Here is a 26,398-nt window from a genome sequence, read left to right as displayed (position 1 = left end):
TGGGCAAGAGGCAGTGAGCACAAATTGAAATGTAAGAAATTCCATTTAAACATAAGAAAAAGCTTTTTTCACTGTGAGGGTGATCAAACACTGGAACAGGCTTGCCTGGAGAGATTGTGGAGTCTCCATCCTTGGAGATACATTCAGAAGCAAACTGGACACACAGTCCTAAACATCTTGCTCTAGTTTACCCTGCTTTGAGCCAGGAGGTTGGACTAGACAATCTCCAGAGGTGCCTGCTCACCTGAGCTATTCTGCGAATCTCTGAACTGTCCTCTGTCACTTCAGTGACCTGTTTTCTGGGTGGCACTTGGGGAAAGGGGTCTTGCTCTAGTTGCATGTGAAGCTGTCACAAGAATATTCTGTTATGTCAAGTTCTGAGATTTTTAGGCTGAGCCCGTGATCTGCACAGTTCCAGGAGGATTTCTGAACTCCAAGAGCCTTCAAAAGTCCTAGCTATTCTTGTCTTCATTTATAAGAAATTCTCTGTCTTATTTGTCTTCGTTTAAAAGTAATTGTCCTAGCCTTTAGATGTATACATGTGTTGTCATAGTCTTTGTCTAACAACTGCAAGCTACATATCAGTGTTTGATTACTATCTGTATTGTTTATTTTATATGCCTCCTTTTTTCTTTGTTCCTCATTTTTGTACAATTTTTAAAAATATTGATGCTATCTTTTAAGTAATGTTTTAATGTTTCTCTAATTCTTCTCTAATAGTTCTCTAATACTACTTAGCTCATGCTCCCTTTCAAAACAAGAACCTTGCAGAATGTTTCTCATTTCCCCTGGCAGTGTATTGGGCTTTTAGGACTCTGGCAAATAGGCTCAGGAAGCAGTACATGTCTGCCTTTCTTGGGCATAAACCAGCAAAAAAACTAGAAGCTATTTGTGCCACGTGTAGCTGGTATTATGCTGCTTTGTCTGGCTGGCCACCTGTATACCCAGGAGCATAATGCACCCTCCTGTCTTTCTCATAGGGACAAGGCTTCTGGCTTTGTAGGATTTGCTCTGAATAGCCCATTTATAGGCTGTTACTCCTTAGCAGGTTGCAGTGCAGGTGGGGGCTGAGATCACCCTGTTTTAAAACATGCCAACTTCTGATCTGTTTAAAAGAGCAAGCTGCAATTAGAAGTCAGATTGCTTAAGAATACAGACGAGCTCAAGCCAAAACTACTGAAATAGAATACTCTGTTAACTTTGTGGATTGGCACACACCTACTAGGTGGAAGATGGGGAGGAATCACGTTTCTTCCTTTGATTTATATTAAGAATTTCCCAGCTCTCAAAAGTAGGTAAGATGACTTGGGCGCCTCGTGGAAGTCTCAGATCAGTGGTCTGAGAAGAGCTTCAAGTGAAGGATAGAAGGGATGCCTATAATGGCTTTAAATTTGTGTGTGTGTGTGAGGTCATCGTTATTTGGCGAGGATTTATTGTATATATAAGGCAGATTCATAATAAAAGAACTTGCATTTTTGTTCTTCCAAACATTGACACCTACAGTATAGGTCGGAGGGCTATAGGCAGCTGCAGTGTAGTGCTGTCTCAGTTATTCTTTCCGCGGACCTGACTCTGTGCCATACCTCTTCTATTCACTGCTTGGATTTCTAACAGAAAGCAGCTTAAGGCAGGGGACAGCTTAACCTTCTTCCATACTGATGGAAAATTATGCTGAGACTTTCATAATAAGTTGCTTTTACAGCTTTTTAAGTTTGCCTCTCAGAAAAGCTATTTAAAAGCTGTCTTCTCAATAGGACAGTGGCTTCCAGCATGTTCTGTGCAGTTTTTTTTCCTTTCAAACGCCAGGCAGTGGTACTCACTCAGAACAAGGCATCTGTTTTTTTAATACTGCTAATTGGCATTTGTTTAGCATCTGGAATTTTGATTCATAACAGCATAATGGCCTTTAAGCGAACATTTCCTTGACGAGACATTTTTTGAGTAGCCACTTCAGTGGCAGTGGTCAGTGAAGGATTTATTTTAAGGGGCTGATGTGTAGAGTTTAGGAAATTTGCCTTCCTACCTCCTGTATGTGCACTGGAGGAAAAGACATATGTTTAAACTTACTATTGCGTGAAAAGTAGAATCTCAGTAGTTATAAACATACTCTTCCTCAGGACTAACCACTACATGGACCAGCATGTGCAGTGCGTTTGTTCTGGTTATCTCCCACCAAGGGGAATAAAGTGGATTCTGCTAATGCTGACATTGCACAGCACAAGGCATGCGTACAGAGATAAGAGCCCTTGGTGCTTGTCCTTTCTTTTTCTTCCCCATTTCCTCAAACATTCTTGTCTACAGTTAAAACATTAGTCTCCATCTAGGTTCAGTGGTGTTCTAATTGCTGTTTGACAATTTCCAAGCGTACCTGGGAGGAATATTGAGAGAGAACAGAAGGGCACAAAGGTAGGAAGACTGAGATGAGGAAGTGTGTAAGTGTGTCTTCGCACATACAGACAGATGTGTGCTGTTCATAGATATGCATATATAGGAAGAGTCATATTTTTTAATAATGAATATTATTTGACTGAACAAATAGGAAGGCAGACGAAACTGGCTAGAAGTAGGCATCGTGACGCATAGGTGGGCGAGAAACCAGCTTTTTCCCTTCCCACACACACTATGTCCTGGCAGAGTGTCTGTCTCAGTGCATCCCGTTCCCTACTGTTGCACTGTTGAGCCCCGGTTGAGCACTGCAGCAACCTACCGTATTGTCTCATGCTCTGCCATTGGAATTGAGTGACCAGGGTAAATAGGAGATTATCAAAATCTTCAAACCTCCTTCAGTGGCAGGATAGAGGGGAATTGCTGAACCACTCTTCAGACTCGTGCTCTCCAATTTTTGCATTTCTAGGGTAGGGTTGTTAGTTGTTATTACAAATAATATACGATTCATCCATGTCTGCTGGCTATTAGGAAAAAAAAAAAGACAAGAAAGAGGCAAAGACAAGTGCAAATGAGCTAGGAAAGCCTGAGCACAATCTTTGAAGTAATAAAATGATTTTTATAGGAATATGTGTGTATATGATGGAAAGACTGATACTTACAGATTGCCTTCCTTGGTTTGTTTCTAGTCAAGAGTATAACTGGATCTATAGAAATACTGTCTGCCTCTTTGCTCTTTAAGAGTACTGCTAAATGGAACAGAAGACAATGCAGCCAGCCTCTAAGTGAAGGTCAAAGCTTGATGAGATCTCGCGGCTGCCCAGCCTCATCTTTTATGCAGTCAGCAAGATTGTTGCTTCTCCAGAGCACTGCTCCGCTACCGTCATGCTGCCAGGTTAGGACAAGTCTGATCTTTTCTGGCCATGTGACCTGATGGCATACAAGTATATATTATTAATTCTGCGTCAGCGCCAATGCAGAGATGGAATTGTTGATTTATGTTAGTGTGAGGCATCGCGACATCCTTCATGAAAAACTGGTTGTGCTCAAATCTGTAATCCCTGTTGTAAGATTAACGTTTTTCCTTCCACTTTCCACTCTTTTCTGCCCATAACATGTTTGTTTGAATCTGCTTTAATTTTTTATCATTTGTCTGTGATGTGATGGCTTAGGCATGCTGGCGATTATTCCACAGATTTTGTGTCGAAAGGCAGAAATGGGTGATTGGCTAACTCCAGGACGCTCACCAAGTTCTCATCCATCTCTTTATTCTGGGATAATACTGTTCATAGGCTCTATAACCTTCACGATATCTTTCTGCCAAAGCAGATTTGTTTGTTACATTAAACTTTAGCATTGAGTCAGATGATGGGTATATCTAGTCTGTGACACCGACTAGTGGACCTCAACATCAGGAACCTTTATCTCATGTTTGGTGTAAACTTGACTTCATCTAATTACCCTGCAGTTAATGTAGGGGAGCTATGAATGTGTATAGCTTTAAACGCTGGTCACATTCCAGTTGTCCTTGGTTTAATAGTATTTAAATGTGTACCAACTCGTTCTATTCTTCTCCTCCAAAACATGGCTTTGTCACGTTACGCAGAGTTTAATTAATGCATCCTCTGCAAATCAGTCCTTCTGGCCCTTTTATCACTTTTCTTGCTCTTCTGTTTTTAATTCCTTTCAATTGGTTCTCCAAGTTCTGCTACTAAAGTTCACAGGAATGTGTGTTACCAGTTTCTAATTGCTCACAACCCTTTGTGTTATTTCTCTGTCCTACCTGGCCCTCACTTCACCTCCTAATTTAATATAGCTCAGTGTAATTAATGTGCTGTTTAACTTTTCTTCCAGATCATTAGCAAAGATGTTAAACAGAGGTAGTCATGCCACTATCCCCACCACATCCCATTGGAGACTTTCTTCTATCTTGGTACCTTATCACTTGTTGTAATTGCTCTTTTTAGATATTCCTGCAGCCAGTTCTCAGATTTGTGTTACACTAGCTTTGACAAAGCTCATTTCCACTAGTTTTTCTAATTAGTATGTATGTTCTATTATCAAAAGGTATTCTGAAGTGTTGGGCTGCTTACTGGCTGTGTGCCAGGGGACTAAAGAGCCAGGGTTGTGAAGATTATTGCCTCTTTTCCTGACATGAGGGAAAGACAAAAATGCAGCCACTTGAATCATGGGGAGGTAGGCTGGAGGCCATCGCTTCTCCACGTACTTCACCAGCTGCAACTGATAACTGTTGTTTGATTAAACACCCTGATAGACTCATGTGACCTGTTTCTTATGATATTTATTGTTTATCACCGTTGTTTTGTTGTTCTCTAGACAGACTTCTGATCTTTGTTCCTTAATTCCTGGATAGGGGCTTTTCTTACACTAGTGCCTGCCATGGACAGCTCCCATGAAGGCAGCCAGGGCTCTGCTCCCGCTTGTCTCCAGGCTAAACACCTTGCTGAACTGGGATCTGAAAGCTGAGGTAGCTCTCCCCAGCTATCAAGTAGCTCTTGTTTCTTCATGAATTTTTTAGTATGATTCCCAGTGACTTGGAAATTTGATTCCTTTAGTACTTTTGACTGCATATCATGCAGAGTACACGCAATTTTATGATACATTTCATTAATAGATGTATTATCAATGTAGCCCTGTTGTGGTATCCTCTCCATTTCCTTGGTTTTCTTGCTACTGTTCTTAAACTTGTTCATCCTATTCTGTATGCCTCCTGTGGCTGTAGACAATTTTTCATTGGAAAGTTGAAATTGTTATCTGGCCAAATCTGCAGTGCTGTCCCATCAGGGGAAAAATATCTTCCTGATCCTTGCTGTTGATCAGCTTGTGTCCTGAAGCATGATAATTGCTCACTCTTGTTATTTTTAAACCTGACTAATGCAGCTACATATGTTATTCTTCCTTATATAAACACATAATCCTTTTTTAATCTTGCTGAAAAAAATTGTCTGTATAATATCTTGTGGTAGAGAATTCTATGGGCTGATTTATAGATAACGTTAGAAAAAGTCTCCTGACAATCAGTTAAATGTGCTGCCTCTCATGTGAAATTGCCCCTTGGTTTTCTTATATAACAGGGTGCATGAGGAGCTTAGGTAATTTCCATTCTATTTGTTTTATACATCTATAATCCCTTCTTGCTTTTGTTTCTATAATAAATAGTTGGTCTTTAAAACATATCATTTGTAAATCCCCCTCTTGTCTGCCTTTAATCAGTTTATACTTCTGGAGTTTAGTTATGTTCTAGTTTTCTTTCTAAGATGAGAAGATCAGAAGAGAGTGCTGTATTAGTGCGAAAGCTATGGCAGATTTACATAATACCACTTTACTTTTATTGTGCTTTATCCTTCGTTTATACATTCAAACGTGGTTTTTATTGTTCTCTGCCTGTGCACAAACAACCTCTTCAGTGACATAGTGCCAGGCTTTTTGGATGAGTTGATGGTGGAATTTGACTGTTCTTTATTTGTCTTGTTCTTTATATTACCACCAAGCTGTATGTATAGTTGTTTTCATCTGCCTTTCTACTGTGTGAGTGCCTGAGAGCCTCTTCAAAGGTAGTCGCTACTAATATTTTAATACTGAGTGTTACTAGGCTCATCAGCAAACTTCTCCACCTCCTTGCTAGTTATATTGCTGTTTTGTTGTTCTACAGGGGATAATAAATTTCACCATGTTAGCTCCTAATCCCTGGAATATCCTGCTAGTTGTATCTTTCCATTTTATGACCTGGCTATCTTCCCCTCCTTCTTTGCTTCCCATAGCTTTACAGTGGTACTGGCACAGGAGAGCATTTTCACTTGGCTACGATACTCTTTTTTTTTTCTTGGTAGCTGCTTGTGAGCAACTTAAGGAAAATGCTTTGTGTACTAACAACGCACGGTAGTTGGGAGGCAGTTCTGCTGTTGTCCATAGTCACTTGAGTGTTATCTCTGTACCCATCCGGTCCTTCCCCTCAGAGAGAACAAGTCTCATTGCTCTGTGAAGTTAACCACCTGCTGTTATTAATAATGCATTAGTGCTCCTCATCAAGAATTATAAATGTTCAAGATGCGTTGCAAGCCTCCAAAAGGCAATGTGTTTGTCCCCAGAAATACCTAATGTAGGTAATGGTCCTGCAAACCACAGCACTATATGAACCTTTATTGTCGCCCATTTTACCCTGGTTTTACATGGGGTTTGTGCTTTGAAACTTCCACTGATGCTGTTGCATTTTACTGATGGATAATTCGTGTTATATGGCTGAATTAACCTTTCACTTTCAAAACAACGAAGACAATCATTATTTATTATGCATGGGCTGTTCTCTCCAAAGGGAAGAATCAGTGCGCCTATAGGGAGCAATAGTCAAAGAGTTGAGTAGTTCATACTTGGGCTGTCTTTGAATTTGTTGGGCAGTTCACGTGCTGCTCAACTGATATTAAGGACAGATAGACAATTGTCATCTTTGGCACAGGGTGAGCATTTTCTGAAGCCAAAGCTGCCCTGAACAACAACCATCGCTGAGTTTAAAATACTTGGGGGTCAGGGTTTCTATACCTTCCTGGTGCAGCTGTGGAGGGAAGATACAAAAGCCTGCTGAATTTGTCACTTCTCCTGTGGCGATTTCTTCTTGGCAGAGTGAGAGAGAGGAGTTGCTTAACTTCCAAATGAGATGAATAGAATTCTCAGTGGGATTGAATTATTTTTAGATGTTGTATCATTGGGATTTCTTACCCCAGTGTTTGATGCTTTTGGCTGAGATGATGAACCTGCTCTGAACTCCACATGCCTGATTGAGTGTGTGCGTGTGCCCGTTTGGTCTCTCCACCCGCTGTGTCTCTTTTCCATCCCAGTTCCCCTAAACCTGTGGTTCTGAGAGGAATTTGTACTGAGCTTTGTCTCATTAGGTGTGGACCATCAAATCTGTCTCTTGAGGGATTAAGGCACAATTCTACAGTTATTCTCTCACTGGACTCCTCTTAAAATACTGTCTCTACACAGTACTGGTCTTTTCAGATTGCATCCTGGCTAATTTATCCTGCCAAATATTTTGTACTTTTTTTATTAAAAACGTAGTCTTATAATTTCTGGCAGTTTGGGTAATAAATTTACATCTTTTTGTCTGAGGGTGTTTGTTTAAGCAGTAAAATTCTCACTATTATTAGAAATGTTCCATGATGATTCTTAAAGCTCAGACACTTCATTACATTTAGGTATAAGAACCAAACAGCAGCGTATTTTGAGTGGAAGTAAGTATTTAAGAGAAATACCTAGACAATAAGAAAAATAGTAAGGATGGTTTTGTCTTTTTAATGGAACAAGCTACAGTTGTTAGCGTTGACAGGGATTTCTTCTCTATAGAAAGAAAAGGGAATAAAACTTTCAGTTAGATGGCACTGTGGCAGATAGAAGTTTATTTTTCGTCACTACACCTTTTTTCTATCTGCATTCAGTATTTAAAAACATTTCCTTTGGCAAATGGAAGTCGAAAAACTCTGCTCAGTTCTGGCACATGTGAATTTTTCATGCTGCTCCCAGGTTGTCCATCTGTAAGCACTGGCCCTGCATGAACTGCCAGCAAGGTGCAGAAAGCAAATATTGGAAATGTTTTCAAGTCTTTTGAGGATGACCAATAAGTACACTGTTTTTTTGAATAATTTTTATCCTTAAGTACGTTCTTACCTTAATATTTTATTTTTTTTTTTGTATAGTCAACTGTGGATAGCCTTATTCAACCCCAGATAACATATTTATTTCATTAGGGAACAGATTATGTTCAATTAAACCAAGAACATGTTCACTAGTGTTAAAGCAGTGCCAATTTAAAATTGTGCATGCACACAAAAATTAATATTCATAGTCCCTTGCTGAGTGGGATTTGGAGTGATTCAATATAAATACTTTTGGACCCACTGAATTGGGTCAGCTTTGTCTTATTTGCCCTTAAGGAGAGAAAAACATGTTATTTCATGTTTGCAATTTGAGTAGCCTGAGAGGTACTGGAATGAAGCCAGGGTCCACCAGATCTGAATCCCTGTAGTTGGATTTGTTACCTTTTATGCTGAGAGGTCAGAATATATGAAAGTGCCTTTGAAAGTGCTATACATCCTCTGCTTGAATTCCAGCAATGGCCCCAAGAGAAGCCCAAGAGCATCTATTGATTACAGAGTTTTTTCAAAGGCACTTTTTCAATACCAGGACCAAGAAAAGTGCAGGAACATGGGTAGAGTTTGAGTGGCACACACAGCTGAAAACACTTCTCTTTTGACAGTACCTTTTCCCCAGCACACTATGTAGATTTGTGGGGAGTTTTTGCAGTAACTAGGTATCAGGCCTTTTCCATTTTATTTCCTATTGCAGGAGACTATAGCAGCTCTCACCCCTGAGGAGCCTGCTGGCTGGCAAGCCTCAGAGATTGAAGGGCAGCCTTAAATGTAGCACTACCTTCAGATGCAGAAAACAGATTCCTTCTTCCTCCGTCCCCTACAGCACTATCCCACAGGGCATCCCAGTTTCTCTGTGCTGCACATGAAGAGGTGCATGTCAGGCTCTGGTGTGTGTGAGCAGGTTGTTTCCTACACAAGTATTTGGAAGAGGATGATCTGCATGTGCTGGAAGGATCCTACAGCCAGCATTAGGTATGGATAGGCTTTCAGTAACGTATCACCATCCCAATCTCAGCGGAAGAGAGGAGACAGGCCAACTTGCTGTATTTGCTGAAGGTGTCACGGGAGTGGGCTTGAGGAACTGTGGGTTTGGTGCGTTTTATTTTACACATGACAACTGAGCAGGACTCACTTGGTTGTGCATCAGAAGAAGCAGAATGGGAACGAGTGCCAGGAGAGAGAGAACCCACCTACCAGTGTGTACGGAGAGGGGAATTGTGCAGTTTCAAGGAGGAGCAAATTGTGTGGAAGAGGGACAAACTGAATGTAAAGGGACCAAGAATAACAGAATGAGGAAAGGTAGAGCAGGATTGAAGGATGTACTTGTTTAAAGGGAAGAGAATACATTTTGTTTCAAAAGGAGCACTGAAGTATGGAAAGTAAGGCAAATATGAGACTAGAAAATTGGTTTAGAGATGCTTGCTTAGTGTATGCCTTGAACCTGACCAAATGCAGACTTTGCTCTTTGGAAGCAGCTTCTTTTCCAACAATTAAATTGGCATCCACTGATGAGAAGAGGGGGATAGCCCTTTGCTTTGAATACTGTAGAATGACAGAGCAGCCCAGGTTGGAAGGGACCTCAAAGGATCATCTGGTCCAACCTTTTGTGGGAAAGGGAGCCTAGATGAAATTATGTAGCACCTTGTCCAATCGTAGATAAACCTCAATTTCTTCCTGAAGAGGTGAAAGCGATGTGGGATTTTTCAGACTAAAAGATCACAGATAAAGTCATCTTTGGTTGCGATGGCCTAATTCTTACGAGTCTGAGATGAACAAGTCACATACTTCAGCCTGGCTGAGTCACCTGGAGCCAATAAAACACTCTTGCTTTGTCAGTGTTCTGCATAGGAAAGAACAGAAGACCTTGTTTGTCTTCAATTTGCTGATTTCTGTATCACAGGAGGCAGCTGTGGGCAGCATCTGTCACCTGTCCCAAGCGCAGCTTGTGGAGGCTTGCCTTGCGAATGTGTTCAAAATTAGCTGTACTCGACTTCTATCCTAGCAAAACACAGATGATGGGAGAGAGGGCTGGCCCTAGCTGGCTGTCACTGTCACTAGACCTTTACTAAAGTAAAGCTGTAGATCTGCTGGCTCGATCCGTACCAAAAGAACATTCTCTGAGCAAATTCTACCAACCTATAACCAGTCTATAATATTTTTAACAAATGTGGTTTCACTCACGTGTGTTTGGTAAATCTCCCGACAGCAGTGCACAGGGTACGGTGGCTCTGTGCAGCTGTTCTGTGAAGGAGCAAACCAAATTCAGCCAGTAAAATGTTGCTTAAGCCCATTGAATTAAGAACCTCTGTATTTGCTTTGATCATGCCAAAGAATGTATGCGCATGTATGTCTGCAAGCCCTGGAAATAATTTGACGCTGTGGTTTGTTTAAAATGCACATCATGCTCAAAGTAATTCAGAGTGCTATAGGAGAAAACCAAAGGTGCAGGTGTTGAAATATTTCCGTGATTTCCCCACACATACAGATGTGCAGACCCCTTTGTATGTCAGTGGTCAGATGTACTCGTGTTTCAGTCCTGGTAACACAGCGGTGGCTCTCGATGATATCAGCAAGGAGAGAACTGTGAGGAGAGGTTGACGACTTGTTTATCTGGAGAAGAAAAGGCTAAGGGGTGATCCAAGGCAGCCTACTGCAATGGAGAGGAGAATTACAAAGGTGATGGAGACAAACTTTTCCCAGCAGTGACAGATGCTGTAATGAGGCAGCAGCTGCAGGTTTCTGCTTGGGAGGTTTTTGTTGAACACAAGGAAAATTTTTCTCACTGGAAGGGTAATGCAGCACTGAACTGAGTTGACCAGAGAGGTGGTAAAACCTCCACACTAGACAGAGTCAGAGTTAGGCTCACCTAGTGTGGCAGTACACCCACACTGAGTAGGAGGCTGACTAGACAGTCCACAGAGCCTCCCTCCAGCTAACGTGGCTTTGGTCTGTGATTGGTGAACAACTGCAGTTTAGAAGACAGGTTACTTGAGGATTTAATATTTTTAGATCACAGGTAGATTGTTTGCGTTGAGCTTTGCTTCAGAGCAATACCAGAACTGGTATCTGAAGTCACTTATATGTGAAATCTTTTGAAATTTTCAATTCTGGCTAGTGAGACTACTGAAATTACGAATTATTGTAAGACTTACCTGCTACATCTAAATTAAAAAGAAAAACCTGGGTGAAACTGTGGGTGCAGCAGAAGTTCATAATAAAAGACAATTTGTACTCTGATCAAGAATCATGACATGTAAAGGGGAGGTAAGAACAAATACTGATATCTAAGACTACTCATTAAATGATAATTGTGGGATTTGGGGTCTCTTGTATAATGGCTGGAATTCATTGAAGTGCACCTGTAATGTGAGTAGTGCTAATTATTGCAATCTGAAGCTATCACATACTGGAACTCTCATTGACAATCTAGCCCAGCCTTTCTTCCTACTCAGAGGAATCCCAATACAGCACGTTCTGTAATCATTACCAGCAGGAATCACTGCTGAGTTTGGACTCAGTGACAGCGCATTGATTGATTTATTACTGGCATCAATTTCCCTGTTTCACTTCTGCAACTTCTCATTTTAGGGCTTCTTCAGTAAACGTCTGAAAGGGTCCATCAAGAGGACAAAGAGTCAGTCAAAGCTGGACAGGAACACTAGTTTTCGTCTCCCATCTCTCCGCAACGCTGATGACAGGTAAGCTTCAGTGCATTTCCCAAAACAATCTCTCCTCATCCAGAGGCACTTCACAAAATCTACACGCAGCATGCGGATGCACTCACAGAATGAGAGCAAGGCAGGGGATTTGTTGTTAAACTGGCAGATGGGTGTTTTTTTGGGCTGACTTCAGTATGTTAGAAGTTAGTTTTATACAGTGTACTGCTGACACAGGACTGAAAATTTTTACTACTCTTAACAGCTGACGAAAAGTTCAGGTTAAGAATGTGACTCAAATACCTTTCTCTGCATCTGTTTCAAATAAGCTTCAGACTTTAAATTTCATAATACAAAACCATTGGATCAATCAGCTTTAGGGAAACTTGCCTTGATGCATGCAATACTTATCTGCAGATCAGTGCAGTGGCCGATATGAGGATTTGTGTTGGTGCGAGCGGATCAGTTGAGCTAGCACTAGCAAAGCCCAGAGATGTGCGGTGCAGTTCAGGCACATTAAGAATCCTTGCTAATGTCAGTCAGTTGTTATAGTTACCGCAGTGTTGCTACAATGAACAGACGGTCTGTTCTTCAGAAAACTGGAAAACTCAGTAACTTCTGGCCATTTTAGTGCTCAATTTGTTATATACACGCTTGTTTAGTTTTTGGCTGGCAATTCAGACTGGGAATAGATTGTGTATGAGGCAAGCAAAAGCTCTCACGCAGTTTTTCCTAACTATTTGTAAAGTCTCTTGATTGTTTTTATTAAACTTTACTCTGTGTTACGTTCCACAGTAGCCCAGCAGGAGAACTAGATTGAGTGAAAAATAGGTTGCCCTGTACTTAAGGCCACGGCAGGCTTCTGTGATTTTACATTGTTTAATGCATTTTCCCTTCTCCTTTCGCTGAGTTGAATTCATTAGTTGTGTCTGTCATGCTGTGCTGCTTCAATCAATGGTGCTGTCTTCTCCATCTGAAAGGCAGCACCATAAAATCATGGAGATGGCAAGGCTTCAGATGTTAGAGGTCTTGTTAACTTCAAAAGTTACAGAAAAGACTGCTGCTTACCAAACGTGACTAATGATGTGGATGGGGTTGCTCCTATAGTCATAGTAATGTTCACCCAGTCTGTTTTGAGTCAAATTCTGCTACAAATCCCTATTTTCAGGGAGTTGCAACATGACTATAAAAAGCAACTCAGTGAGCATAAGCATGTTAAATAATGCCACCGTGTGATAAAGTACCTGTTACATTTACTGTTGTTTGTAACCAGCTTTGCTTGAAGATTTTTAATGCAAAAGTCTTTTTGCCATAAATAATATATTTGCCTTTCCCTAACTTGGTACTCATGCTGAATGTGGACTGATGATACTTCCTTTTGCAGTGTAAGGGAAATGCTATCGTTCTGGGAAAGCCAATAAATTCAGCTATAATTAATCCCTACAACTTTGGTTTAAGACATGATATTATACACAGCAAAACCACCTTCTCTTTAAAACCAGATCCTCCTCTACTCCCTGCCAGTGTGGGCATGAATTGTCAACTAGACTTGAATGAAATGTGGATTTTCACTGATGGTTTGCAAAGCATAAAATCCATTGCATGCGGCGATGGCATTAGGAATAGCTGGTCTGTTCTGTCAGTCCTCTTAAGTCTCTTTGGCGTGGATTTAAAAAGGAGGATCCAGGAACAAATGAACTGAGAAGTTTCAGTGGCAGAGTCCATGCAGAGGTTTGGGGGACAGAGCCCTGGAAAGCCAGTGATGTGCAGGATGTTGGACAGGGACAAGCAGGTGGTTGCTCTTTACCTTCCATCCAGTCACCCTCCTCCTTTGGCCTTCTCAGTAGCCTTATAGCAACGTGTCTTGCATCTGTAGCGCAGGAGATGGAACAGTGTTTGGGGGTTTTTGTGACATGATATGATATTTGCTACTAATGGAACGAAGCATTTTTGATACCAGTCTGTGTGATCTTCCTCCTTTCAGAGGTACATGTGCTGAAGTAAACAGAGTGCACGGTTTGGAGACAAGGGAGGTCACCTGAGAGTCGCCAAGCTATGTGGAAAGCAAGCTGAGGTTCGGTTTATTTGGAAATAAATCTTTGCACAAATGAGTATTGCAGTTCAAAAGCACAAGCTTCGCCTCAAGCTCTGTTTGAAGCCTTGTGCTGCAGGTGAGGGTCACAAATTGCTGATAAGTTCTTTTTGGAAAGAAAGCGTAACAGCACTATTCAACCTTGTAGTTACCTTTTGTTGGCAAGATTGAAGGTTTAATGGAGTTCTCTTTGCATTTGTGGTCTAATCAGACAGTGCACCAATTGAATATACCAACTTTGAAAGTTTATGGATAGAGCTATTACTTCTCTAATGGTATTTTATAAATAAAACCATAAAGGAAATTCAGTTCCACTGTAAAGTGAAACTTGCCAATAATTTCTCCCTTCCCTCCCATATGTTTCACTCTGTATCTAAGGGTGCCTGAAAAATGCAGTTGGTGGGTAGAACAGCAGGAAAAACAACTCAGAAACCATGTGGGAATGAAGCACTGAAGATGAGGAACAGATTAGTATACTGGGAGGAGATGGGCTGGAGGAAAGAGGAGGCTAAAAAGATTGATTCGTGTTTAGAATTATGCTGTTGTTTGGGATTTTTTCCAATGGGACAAATCAGCGACAACTGTTTCTGCCTGAAAGAAGATAACACATAGCAGCTGACTCTTAATTCATGAGAGGGAATTGCCATTCTCTCACCTTCTGCTCTCCCTGCTTTCTGTGTGAGTCTCGATCTGTTGCAGTAAAAACTTTCCTGTCCTCCCCCAGTGAGTCAGCCCTTTCCCATTTTAAGCAGGTGATGCTAGGTGATGTCATGGTGTTATACAGGTTTTCAGGGCCAGGTTGACTGATAGCATCTACCTTTTCCTGCTCTAACAAATATAAGAGCCCTGCCTTCAAAGTAAGTATTATATAGCTTTATAAATTAAAACCCTGCAAGGATGAGGAGGAAGTAGAGGCTGCTGTCATGTTGCTTTCTCATGCTTTTGAGGTGTTTGGGGCCTGTTAAGAAACAGGAGATGTTTATACATAAATGCCTATAAAATTCTGGAGTAAGGAAGATTAGTTATCCTGGTGCATATCAATATTTGGGATACTGTAACACTGTGTGCCATGGTGACAGAGGATGGATGCTGTCTGTTCAGAGTTGATTTAAAATAGAAAGGATTCAGGAATGCTGTAGGGAGGAGTGGTGGAGGTAAGTTGCAGATTTTTTCATAATCAGATTTTCTGTTTCAGCAGAAAGCAATTGGCCAAGCTACTTTTTCTGGCTTTTAACTTTGTTTCGGTGTGGCTGGGTTAGTGGATGGGGAGAGAAGAGAGCTGTGGTGCCCCTCCAGAAACAAGCCCACTGTGGGTCAGCACGCAGGTGTCCTGTGGAAATCCACAACCTCTCAGTTTGTAATTCACACCACTTGATTACTCCAGGTTCAGGGTGTTGCTGGGTGGTCTTTTGTACTAGAAAACTCACGTTTTATCTTTACAAGGCACTAATGTGAGAGGACTTAGGCTCTGCTCAGTTGTGACCCACACCAGATGTGAATGAAGCTCTTCAGTCGTGTGGCCAGTACAGCATCTCACCAGGTTATCAACTGCTCTCGCCAGGAGGCTATCTGGCACCATGTTACTGTATCGTCTTTCACAGCTTTTCTAGCCTGTTTCCCACTGCATTCTTTGAGCTCTTCAACCCACACATTTGTCTCTAACATTTTCTCAGTGTCAGTAATACATAAAACATGTAAAAAAGCATGAGAAAAGACTTAAGGAAAATTACATTTGAAAGGAGACCAAATACATATTTTCAGTTTGTGGCCAAGAATTTGAGAGTATTTCCAAGTGGACCAACAGTTCTCGCCTCAGTTTTGTTTATGGTGAAGGAGCAAAGATGGTCGAGACTGGCTGCATATGGTCTCAGCGACTGCAATAAAGCTCTGCAGACAGCTGGGAGGGTTTTGCCCTGTTGGGATTTACTGCCACGTGGGAATCCTCCTGCTTTACTAAAAGTCATTTTATGGCATTATCAGATAGTCGTAGACGAGCGCAGGATCCGTTGTGTGCTTGCTCAGAATGGGCTCCGGCAGGTTGCGGGGAAGCGGGTAGCCATGGCTCTGGGGTTCATGGTGAAACGGTATCGCTGCTCAAACGACAGCTTTTCCTACTTTCGGTGAGTTCTTGCTCCTCCCTCCTGGTTTCTTTGCAGTATGAAATAGCACAGATCATAGAAGTAATAGGAGCAAATCTTGCCATGTTTTTCGTATTCGTTCATTCTAATTTAATGCCAGGATGATTTTTATCCTGATTTAGACGTAAGGATAAAAATCTGTCTTACACAATGTGTTATTGAGGCTTGACTCACTCAGAGCCTGTATTCATTCAGCGTATCTGTTCCTATCTGCATACTGGAGTATGGGGAAAGGGGAGGAGTGGTTTGTTTCCAGAGAGACATCTCACTCCTGGTTTGGTGAATGTATTTCTTTCAGCAAGTTTTTTCAATCCTTATGCAATTGTTTGGGTTTTGGTGAAAATTGAACAAGATCTCAATGTTAAGCCTATTCTTGCAAACCTTCACCCTGATGCTAGACTGCTCTGTCACACCTGCAAGCTCCCTTGATCCCTTTATAAAAACATACTCCTTAATAGCTGATGCTTTTCTGCAAACCCCGGGCTCCTCCACGTAGCATTCGCCTATAAATCACTTAGCAGTGAAATGAAACTGAATCGGTTAAGCATCTCTGGTCCAGCAAAACAAAAGATTTGAAATGTTAATAGCAGAGACGACGGTTACAGCAGTGTGTTGAACGCTACCACTGTGAAATTCAGGAGCCTGTTGGGCTGCACCGTACGAGGTGTCTGTTAGACAAGCTGTGATCTGTAGGGAGAGCAGGCAGGCAGGGAGGGAAGGGCTTTGCAAATCCAGGATTCAAACAATGAGGCTTTGGGTAGGGCCTTGCAAGAAAAGACTAGAATTTCAAAGGAAGGCTAAAGCAATATGCTCAGAAAAAGCCAGCATTTAATTGCAGCTGGGTAGAACTTGCATCTAAATAAGTTACCTTAAGTTTCTGATTTAAAAAAAAAAAAAAAAATTCATAATGAAACTGGTTAGACTTGTAGAATGGTTGACCAAGTAATAGGATGTTCTGCTAATTGGCAGTTGGAAAACGAAGCGGGGTGTGGTGCCTACAAAATGAACACTTGCAGAGGGAAATCTGCTGCTGCAGCGCTGGTAGAGCACACCTGTACTGCAGATGATGTTGCCGACGTTAGGGTCCAGTTCAGCAGGGCTGGGACTTCGAATAGCAGCGCTGAGCAGAAAGTTCACTGCATTACAGTCCAAGCTCTCTCCTGTGACTTTGCGAGTGGCTAAGTATTGAATTCAACTTTCTGATCTCGGGGAGTGTCTCTAAACACACGGGTATTGTGCTGGAATTATTTGAAGTATGAAGTTGTACAGTTTCGTGTAAGACCAGTGGAGACATGGCTTTAGCCGGGTGCTCGGGCTGAACAAAAAAATACTTTTTAGAATTCTTTGCCTTCACGCCAGTTTGGTAAAGGAAACAGATTGTGGGATTCTATTCCTTGGTAATTCATTTCTATCCATTTATTTTTTATCGTTTGGATTATTGATGTCCACAGGCTTGTTTTCCAAGCAATATAGTGCTCTCCCTGGTAAGCTCAGTGATTGGAAGTCTTTTGTGCTTTGTAGGTTGGCTTTTAAATAGGTCAAAATCAGCAGGAGAGCTTCATAACCAGAGCAATTAGGATTTTAACCCTTTATCCTACATGCCTTAGAGACAGTAGAATATAATAGAAGTCGGCTAATAGGCTGCTGTGTGCCATGGGTGGCCACTGAAAGCCAGAGGTTTCTAGTTCCCGGCTTACAACCGAGATCTTCCTGTAGTGGAAAACTATCGAATTATGGTGTGCAAGGAGAGAGGGTCAGCTTGGGGTTGGGCCAGCAAGATGGTGGTGTTGAAGAGATCTTTTTCAGTAGCAGTCACATGCTGCTGCCAGGTCAGTAGTTTGGGGCATTGGCCGGGCTCTGATTTGGAAGGAAACTATGCAGCTCTGAAGACCAGTAGTCCAAAACATGTGAAAAGAGGTGAGAAGTGTAAAATGTTCCCCGACGTGCTCCTCCTCCATCTGCTTTTCCCGTTGGAAATAAATTATGGAGAATATATCTGTGTGAGAATTGTTTGATGCTGTTGGTAGCTATTTGCTCTGAACTCTTATGTTGTCCTTTGCAATTTTTTTTTTTTTGTTGTGTGCAGAAGTAGATAGAAAAAGCAGCACAGAAAAAAAAGCTGATCATGGGAGGTTAATTGTAATTTAAAACAGGATTTGGGTTGTTAATGGAGCTGTTTAACAGAAACAGATTTGTACAAACAACCCTTCCCCCACCTTTTGCATTGTGATCTTCCTGTTGACAGTAATCTGCTTCTCTGGGATTACCTCTCTCTTAACAGAGACTCTCAGCAACACTCATTTTACCAGTAGCTTCCTACCTGATGCAGGAAAGACCCTGTTAATCCAGCCCCTTCGCTGGACATTGGGAAGTAAGTTAGTAGCATCGGTTTATTAACTGTGCATCTGTGCAGAAGGGAAGCCGGTGAGCAGTTTTCCTTCATTGTTACATACAGCTTCAGAATATCAGATGAGGCTTTAATGCAGCAGAGAACTATTATTTCTGTATAATTATTGCCTATATTGATTGGGATGCTGCTGATTTAGGCACAAGACAATGATTTGCTTTGCAGATCCATCAATAGATGAAATACGTACCGTGGTACTTAGAAATGCATGTACTTGTGTTTGTAAATGCGTGTGGTTGCATCTAACCAACAACTTTACAACACTGCTGTGGTGTTTATGGAAGATAAAGTGCCAATTCTAAGCCACTTAATCAGTTTATTGAGCTGTTTTAAATATGGTAGCTTCAGGGGATTGCTTGAACAGATAGACGTTCCTCTGCCCCAGGACCCTGAGTCAACAAAACTAACCCTGCTCCGGCTGATCCACACCAAAACAAAATGTTCAAAGGTAACTAGTTAGAAGAGCAATGAAGCAGAATAGATGTTACTAAAAGATTTAACTTGCAAGGGGGGATGTGGAGGCATGGAGTACAGTTTCTGTGTGTCCCTGCCTTTGCTCCCGCCCTGTCCCCAAAGGCTGTTCGCAGGCGTTCTTGGAAGATGCCTCGCTCGCTCACGCTGTCTTTAGCTGTCCAGGTCTCGTTAAACTCGTTGTAGGAAAGGAAGAGGAGGGACATCTTTCCTTCTGGAAAGGTCACTTTTGCCACTTTTGTCTGCGGAGCGGCCTCCCTGTGCCTGCTGCCTCTCCCAGCTGCCGGCCCCCCCTAATCTCCTTACAGGAGGCCGCACCATGGCAACACGCACCCGGGAGCCTCTTGGTGTCACCCGCGGGGCCGGGTGGGAGCCCAGCCCACGACGAGAGACATTTCTTCACCTGGTGCAGCTGTGACTTTTCTTCTTGCCCCAGCATATCTGCCTGGCATGATGCTCGTCTGAAATTTGTAACCTAAGGCTTGAGGAAGAACTGCTCCTGGATGTTTGTGCCTGTCTTTCTCTCCTGGCAGGATTTATTGCCTGAGATGTAGCCCAGAGAACGCAGTTGGAAAGGAAGGGCTGTGACATGTGGCACCGCTATGATTTGGGGATGCACTGCTAAGTGGCTGTACGATTGTTTCGTGTAGGTGTGCTTGATTTGTCTTACTCCAAGTGCAGGCTCCTCTTAGCTGGGATTTGTAAAAGCTCTTTTTCTTTCTCCTTTACTTGGTAATTATTTTTCTTTCCCTCCTCTTCCCCTTCTTTGTGACCACTCCATGCTTTCCTTCGCTGACAAGGAGCTAAGGCGGGAGTTGGCTGCAGGCTCTCAGCCAGCTCCCCTGCATCATGCACCGAAGTACTTTGTTAGGACTGGAATTGCTGAGAGTTTGGGATAGGGACAGAAGCCAAGTGACCTCAGCAGTGCTTTCCTGAGAGGAGAAATTAGAGAGGATTTTGCAGAGATGATATTAAAGTGGTGTATTGTGGTGTGTTTATTTTAGACTTGCCCTACCTTAACTGCAGCAAGTGTTCAATTATACATGGCTGAGGTTTTAGGTTTGCGTTGGTACAGCTGCTGCTGTAACCTGTTATAACAAAGCATGCACAGTGCAGCCAACGCATTTGTACCAGTGCTGCTGTTTTGCATTTGAAATCAGTGTCTTTGTAATATCCCTCTGATGAAAGGTTTTTGCTGCCTGCACTTAGGTCATTCAATATATTAAATGGGAACAAAGTTCTCCCTTACTGTTTAATAAGTGTTATCGTACAGGAATCTACTAGAATACCTTCGGCATTTCATTTTGTACAAAAGAGCAGTCAGGTGAACTCTGCTTGTTGCTTTACATGTATCTTTCGTGATACCCAAGTTTTTGTTAAGCAGCCTTAGAAGTACTGAAGACACTTTTTCCAAATGTTTGGGTTTTGTTTTTTTTTTTCCTGTTTCCCCATAGAATTGCTCAAGGGTAGGAGGAATTTGATTTTGCTAAGGTTACAAAATACGAGGATTTTTTTGGATATGTGAGGGAAGAACTTCGAAACTACTTTTCAAAAGTAAGGAAGCTGTTAGAGGTAGCTGTGCTTTTCACTCCTCATAAATACATTTTTTAAAACACTTTCCACTTGATACTGGGAAGTGAATAAAAGAGAAAATACTCTGAGGACAAACGCAGGTGAGAAAGCATCATTTCAGAGCACTGCTTTGCATAATGTATCGACGACTGATGCCTTTCTACTTTCACATCTGTTCTTTGTGCTCGGTCACACTTGGTGGATGTGCAGCCATATTTATGGACACGCTTTCATGGATCACTGAACAGCCACAGGGACCACCACAAGCTTAGATATCTTAACAAGATCTAGACCTGCCAGGTAAACTTACAGCTCCTTTTCTGCTAAGCTGGGACTCCGTGTTGGTCATCTGTGAAGGCTTTGACTAGGTTCCAGAGGAAAAAGAAGATGTATGTGCACAGAGTGTTTACCTTTTGAAGTAGAAATGCTAGTTGTGCCTAAAGTATGATACTTAGGTGTTAGTTTGGAACAAGAAGAAGCACAGGTGAAGCCACTAACCTATAAATTGAGCACGTTTTACAGTGCTGTTTGACAGCAGAACTCCCTACTACGCACAAATGTCATATTAAATCAAACTGGGAGAATAGAGAAAGTGTTAGAGCACATCTTGTGATAGTGCTGTTGGTTACAAAATGCTACAGCATATTGGAGGGAGGGATATGTCTTTGAGAAGTATTCAAGAACTGGTGGGGACGAAGAGAAGACTGCATTGATAAAAAGGTACCATGAATTTGGGAGATGCCAGGTCTGGTAGAGCTCAGGGATTTACAGGCCAATCAGTTAAAAAAAACCCAAACAGACAAACAACAGCCAGTACGTCTCAGTGAACGGAAATTAAAAGAGAATAGAGGTATCAAAATTTGAAAACTGTTAAAACTGGAAGAAGCAGCTGAAGAAGAAAATGAGGAATTTAAATGTAGGTAACAGATTTGAGCATTGTGAAGTGGGAAATAATTTGCATGAACTAAATATTTGCATTTAGTTTAAAGTCTTGTATATTAAGAAAAATGAAGTGTATTTTGGGGGGATCGTCCGCTCTAATGAGAGAAGCTCTCCTTCTGCATTGGTTTAGAGATTCAGAGGTTGGTGTGCTTTTTGCTGTTAATACACGACATTTATCTAGTAATCTAGATAGTAGTAAATATTTTCAGTAACATATCCAAATCTATCTATGGGGGTTTCTTTAAATTTCGGCAGATAAGTTCTGAACTTTTTGTTTTGCTGTTGTTCTTTCACCAATGGCTCAGCACCTACAGTTTCTAGGTCGGTAGGAATGGACTTCCTGGGCTTGTGTAGGTGGGTATTTACTTAGGAGTCCAGGATTACTGGTCTAATGTTATTTTCATAAGATTTACAGACTAATTGCAGAAGTTGTTCTGAATAAACACGAGCAAGTTGCAGCCTTCTCTGGGATCTTGCCAACTCTTTTGGTAATTGTGAGAAGAATAATGTTTCCTTTCCCCCTTGTTCTCCTACAGGTCACGTGGATTGCCAAAGCTGAAAGAGTCCCGTTCCCATGAGTCTTTACTGAGCCCGGGCAGCGCCGTGGAGGCCCTGGATCTTGGGTCAGAAGAAAAAGTCTTTGTCAAACCACTTCACAGCAGTATCCTTGGACAAGACTTCTGCTTTGAGGTAAAGAACGCTCTCCAAACACGCAGCCGATTATATGCTGTCAGTCGGTCTGAACCCTTGCCGTACGCTGTTCTGTGACTTTGTAATTGGAGAGCAGAGCAGCAGCCGCTGCTATCCTGAGGTTTGGGTGGGGGCTGTCGAACCAGATGTGATTCTAAAGTCCTTGAGGCTAATGGCATCAATCACTCCATGGAGAGAAGTCTTTTTCAATTACTGAGTCTTCTAATTGAAAAATCTCCTTAGTTTGATAAATATCTCAGCATTTGAAGTTTGCATGCAAATGTATAGTTGAAACATACTATTGTTCGTAAGTTGTGTATTCATCCTCTTCAAATTCACCTAAAATTAAATTTAGGAAATATACCGTAACTGAGAAATGTGATTTCCAGTCAGAGCCCCCCTCCATTAGCTCAGCCCATTCTCCAGTTGCTAAAGGAGAGGCTTCAGTAACTGCAGCCGTGTCCGTGGCACCACAGAGCAGGATCCTCTTGCTGTTTCAGCACAGGCTGCAGCACAGCACCACGTGGCTTCTAGCTTTGGTTCCCAAACAGGCTGTTTGTGCGAGCAGAGTCCTCACCTTGCAGGACCAGCAGCGTATTCGTGTGTGCAATTTGGATGTGTCTAAGGCCATCATAATCTGTCGTGGCAGGGGTGGGTGACAGTCTGTCTTCAGCACGGTTAGTCAGATGTGTCTAAACTTCTGGAACAAAGATCTGTTTACAACCTGGAAAACTGCTTTGGCAGAAAACCAGCACATCAGGCCCTTCTCCCTCGGGATGTATCCAGGAACTGTTTCTGTTTGCTTCAGTCTCATTCTTCTGGTTGGAAACACTTTCCAGCTTGCTTAGGTTTGGGCTGTTGAGTGGAAAAACTGGCAACAACTTAGCTCTGAGGCTATTGCCTCAAACTGCTTTTTAATTGTGGGCGCAAATGAATGGAAAGAGTAAATGAAGCTTGTCAGGCCACGTAAAAGTGGAAGAAACCAAGGTGGTTCCCTCCTGCGTGAAAGCAGAGTTGTGTATGGCATCGAGTGTCAGGACTGGGTCAGAGCTCAACTCCTTTCTGTTGCTGTATATATGGACCCTTGGAAATATTTAATATTTGCTGAAGACACCATTTCCAGTCTTTTGCCTTATATTAATACATTGTTTTGGGAACTGTCAGTGCTAGGTTAATGGTTGGACTAGATGATCTTCAAGGTCCTTTCCAACCTAGATGATTCTGTGATTCTGTGTTAGTTCTGTCTGTCTTTACGCTGTTAGTAACCAAATCATCTGCCTCTGGGACTTAACAGGGAAAACTGCAAGCATTTAATAGCTGTGGATCAATTAACAAGTGTTTAAAAAAATTAACTGGTTGATTAAAGCCTTGTTTAAAAGTCTTTAAGAGGAGCCTCTGGTGCTCCTCATATGTTTCTTTAGTTTTATATTAATATGAACTGACTTTTTTTTTCTGTACATTCTGTGGACCTTTTAAGCTCTCTGCCTTCTAGGCTCCCATATTGTTTTCCTGCCTTTTTCGTATTTACTTTGTTGCTCAAGCATTGCTTATCTTCTTCCTTGCTTTTTGCAGCCTCTTACATGGCTCCTAGCTTGCCCGAACTCAGCCTGTCATTTATATATTCCAGGTAACCTACTCCAGTGGCAGTAAATGCTTCAGCTGTTCCTCTGCAGCAGAGAGGGACAAGTGGATGGAAAACCTACGCAGAACAGTGCAGCCGAATAAGGTAAGAGAAACTGTGGAAATAAGATTACCAGGGGAATGGAGGTGGTGTGATTGGGTTTTAGTCCAGTGTACCAGGGCTTCCCACAGATGCATCCTCAATTAATTTAGTCTGGGGAGAAGCCCACTCATCAGTGTATCAGAAGCTGCTGTGTACTATTCTAGTGAGTGCAGTAGGTCAAACCTTTAATGAATAAATACATGTCGGCATGCTTCCTGATCCCTGCCCCAGTGCCTGCTTATGATGTTTCAGACTGGATTTCTGATACCACGCATGTCAGAAGGATTGGACATGGCTTCACAGGTTTCATGTTTTACTGTGGGGGCACAGTGGAGGCGTGGGGGGAAGCAGCAAAAAAACAAAATGGAATTTGAGCCAGAGTGAGAAGGGGGGCCAAGTTATTGATCAGCTAGAAATATCTGATAAGTCACCTCCGTAGCTGGCATACCACCTTCAAGGGACAGCCTAACAGTGCTCTTGCAGTTATTCACAAGAGTAAACAGTGCAGCGTGCTATGCCAGCCTAGCAGCATTTGAGGGGCTCCTGTGCAGAGTGTTTGTTTTCTAAAGCATTTCAAATACAGCTTTTTGAGAAGAAAAATGTTCTAGCTCCCACCTCTGACATACAAAAGTCAGCCCTTTGCCTCTATTTTAGAAAATGTCCGATTTTCTAGAGATTTTGATTCTCTGAAGATCAGAGAATCTGATTCTGAATTCTGACTCTGTCCCTACCTTGGACACAAAAGGCAGCCCTTTGCTGCTGCTTTAGAAGACAAAATACTCTGTTTTTAGGGATTTTGAATCAAAGCTGAGCTCTTTCTTCTGCACAGGACAACTGCCGTCGAGCTGAAAATGTCCTCCGTCTCTGGATCATTGAGGCAAAGGACCTGGCCCCCAAGAAGAAATACTTCTGTGAGCTGTGCCTTGATGACACTCTCTTTGCCCGCACCACCAGCAAAACAAAAGCAGATAACATTTTCTGGGGAGAGCACTTTGAGTTCTACGGTCTCCCACCGCTTCACAGCATTACAGTTCACATCTACAAGGATGTGGAGAAGAAGAAGAAAAAGGACAAGAACAATTACGTAGGCCTGGTCAACATTCCCATGGCCAGTGTAACCGGTCGCCAGTTTGTGGAAAAATGGTACCCAGTCAGCACACCTACACCCAACAAAGGGAAATCAGGGGGACCTTCCATTCGGATTAAGTCCCGTTATCAGACCATCACCATCTTGCCCATGGAGCAATACAAAGAGTTTGCAGAGTTTGTTACCAGCAACTACACTATGCTGTGCTCTGTGCTGGAACCTGTGATCAGCGTAAGGAATAAGGAAGAGATGGCTTGTGCTTTGGTGCACATTCTTCAGAGCACTGGGAGAGCTAAGGTAAGAACAGGCGGCTCCTGTCAAAATGACTCCCTCTCGCTGCTGATAGGTGATATCCCTTCAGCTAGAAACTAGGAAGCCCATGACCGTAAGCAACAGCAGAGGGTGCCTGATGGGATAACGCTGAGAAAAGGGTCTCAGAGGTATTTGAAAAGACTTGGGCGATTGCATCTGCCAGGAAGGCATATAGATAGGCACAATACCAGTAAGGATGAAGAGTTGCTACAAAGGTTAAAGATGCTGTGTACAAAGTATAAGTGGGAGGACTACGTAACTTCACGTTGTTTTGAAAGCTTAGGGCCTGCACTTGAGTGTTCAGGAACCTTTTCTGTATTTCTAAAATCATGATACAGGATAAAAAATAAGTAAGCAAGAGATTAGTAAACTGGAGAATTACTTCTATAAATCAGTCTTTGATGCAATGAACAGCAGGGTGCCATTGTTGATTCAGTGCTAAGTCAGCTAATCGATGCTAACACTGATATGGTCAGCGTTTGAACGGCCATTTGGAGAATCTATACTCGGTTAATGATGATCCCACCTGCCCCAAGGACGTTATTAGGGCTTGTGGGTGCACACTGATGGTTCTCTGTGAGGCAGTAGTTGGAGTGAGCCTCGGTTTCTTTGAATAGACTGTGGGAAAATATCCTGTAGGTCTCGGGGAAATTCTGAGAAGCATTAACAAGCATTGATTTGTCTGGATGCTGGGTGTGCGAGTAGTACCAAGCTGTAGTCAGCCTCTTCCAGTAACGCCAGCTAGAGCAAGTTAAGCACAGCCAACCACAAGTTGGAGGTGTGGAAGGATGGCCATAAGCAACATCCAAGGGATGGCCTAATTTAACTGTTCCAGAAAGGTCCCTTTATGTTTGCATAATCATATGCTGCTTTCTACTGTTCTCCCCTTGGCATATGTCTCAGAAAGGCTAGTGCTGTGTGACAGTGTGTGATGGGAAGTCATTCCTTACCAAGTTGTTTGTCTGGTAGCTGGGGTAGCTCCTGTAGGGTTGTGTTGAAATCCTGCTGGAAAGCAGGCTCTGGATTCCTGCAGTGCTAGCTGCAACAGGTAGATAAATTAGTGTTATAACTTTGTCTTCCTACTGCCTGAACCTTTGAACCTCTAGTTACTGGAAGCATTGAGCAGCTTAGGTTGCCGTAACCTAAAGCTGCAAAGAGGGTACGTTGCCAGTTCACACTATGTTGGTGGTGATACAGCTGGATGGTTCCCAGTTTGCACCAGGTGAAAATAATTCTCTCAGATTTTTCTGAAAAAGA

At 42.3% G+C, this 26,398-nt stretch overlaps 1 protein-coding gene across 8 annotated transcripts in view; it reads left to right on the top strand.

Annotated features, from left to right (window-relative positions):
* The window catches only part of RASAL2 (RAS protein activator like 2), a 186,911-nt gene that overhangs the window by 132,602 nt on the left and 27,911 nt on the right, over positions 1-26,398 (top strand). For all 8 annotated transcript variants that reach the window (XM_074877005.1, XM_074877004.1, XM_074877002.1 and 5 more), the window contains 4 exons: positions 11,640-11,749; positions 21,866-22,019; positions 23,647-23,745; positions 24,572-25,126. In XM_074877005.1, the coding sequence (XP_074733106.1) occupies positions 11,640-11,749; positions 21,866-22,019; positions 23,647-23,745; positions 24,572-25,126 (918 nt within the window). The remainder of the gene's footprint in view (positions 1-11,639; positions 11,750-21,865; positions 22,020-23,646; positions 23,746-24,571; positions 25,127-26,398) is intronic.

Source organism: Strix uralensis, chromosome 8 (genome assembly GCF_047716275.1).
Source record: "Strix uralensis isolate ZFMK-TIS-50842 chromosome 8, bStrUra1, whole genome shotgun sequence".
Lineage (NCBI taxonomy): Eukaryota > Metazoa > Chordata > Aves > Strigiformes > Strigidae > Strix > Strix uralensis.
The sequence above is the reverse complement of the archived record's forward strand: the minus strand, read 5'-3'. Positions and strand labels throughout refer to the sequence as shown.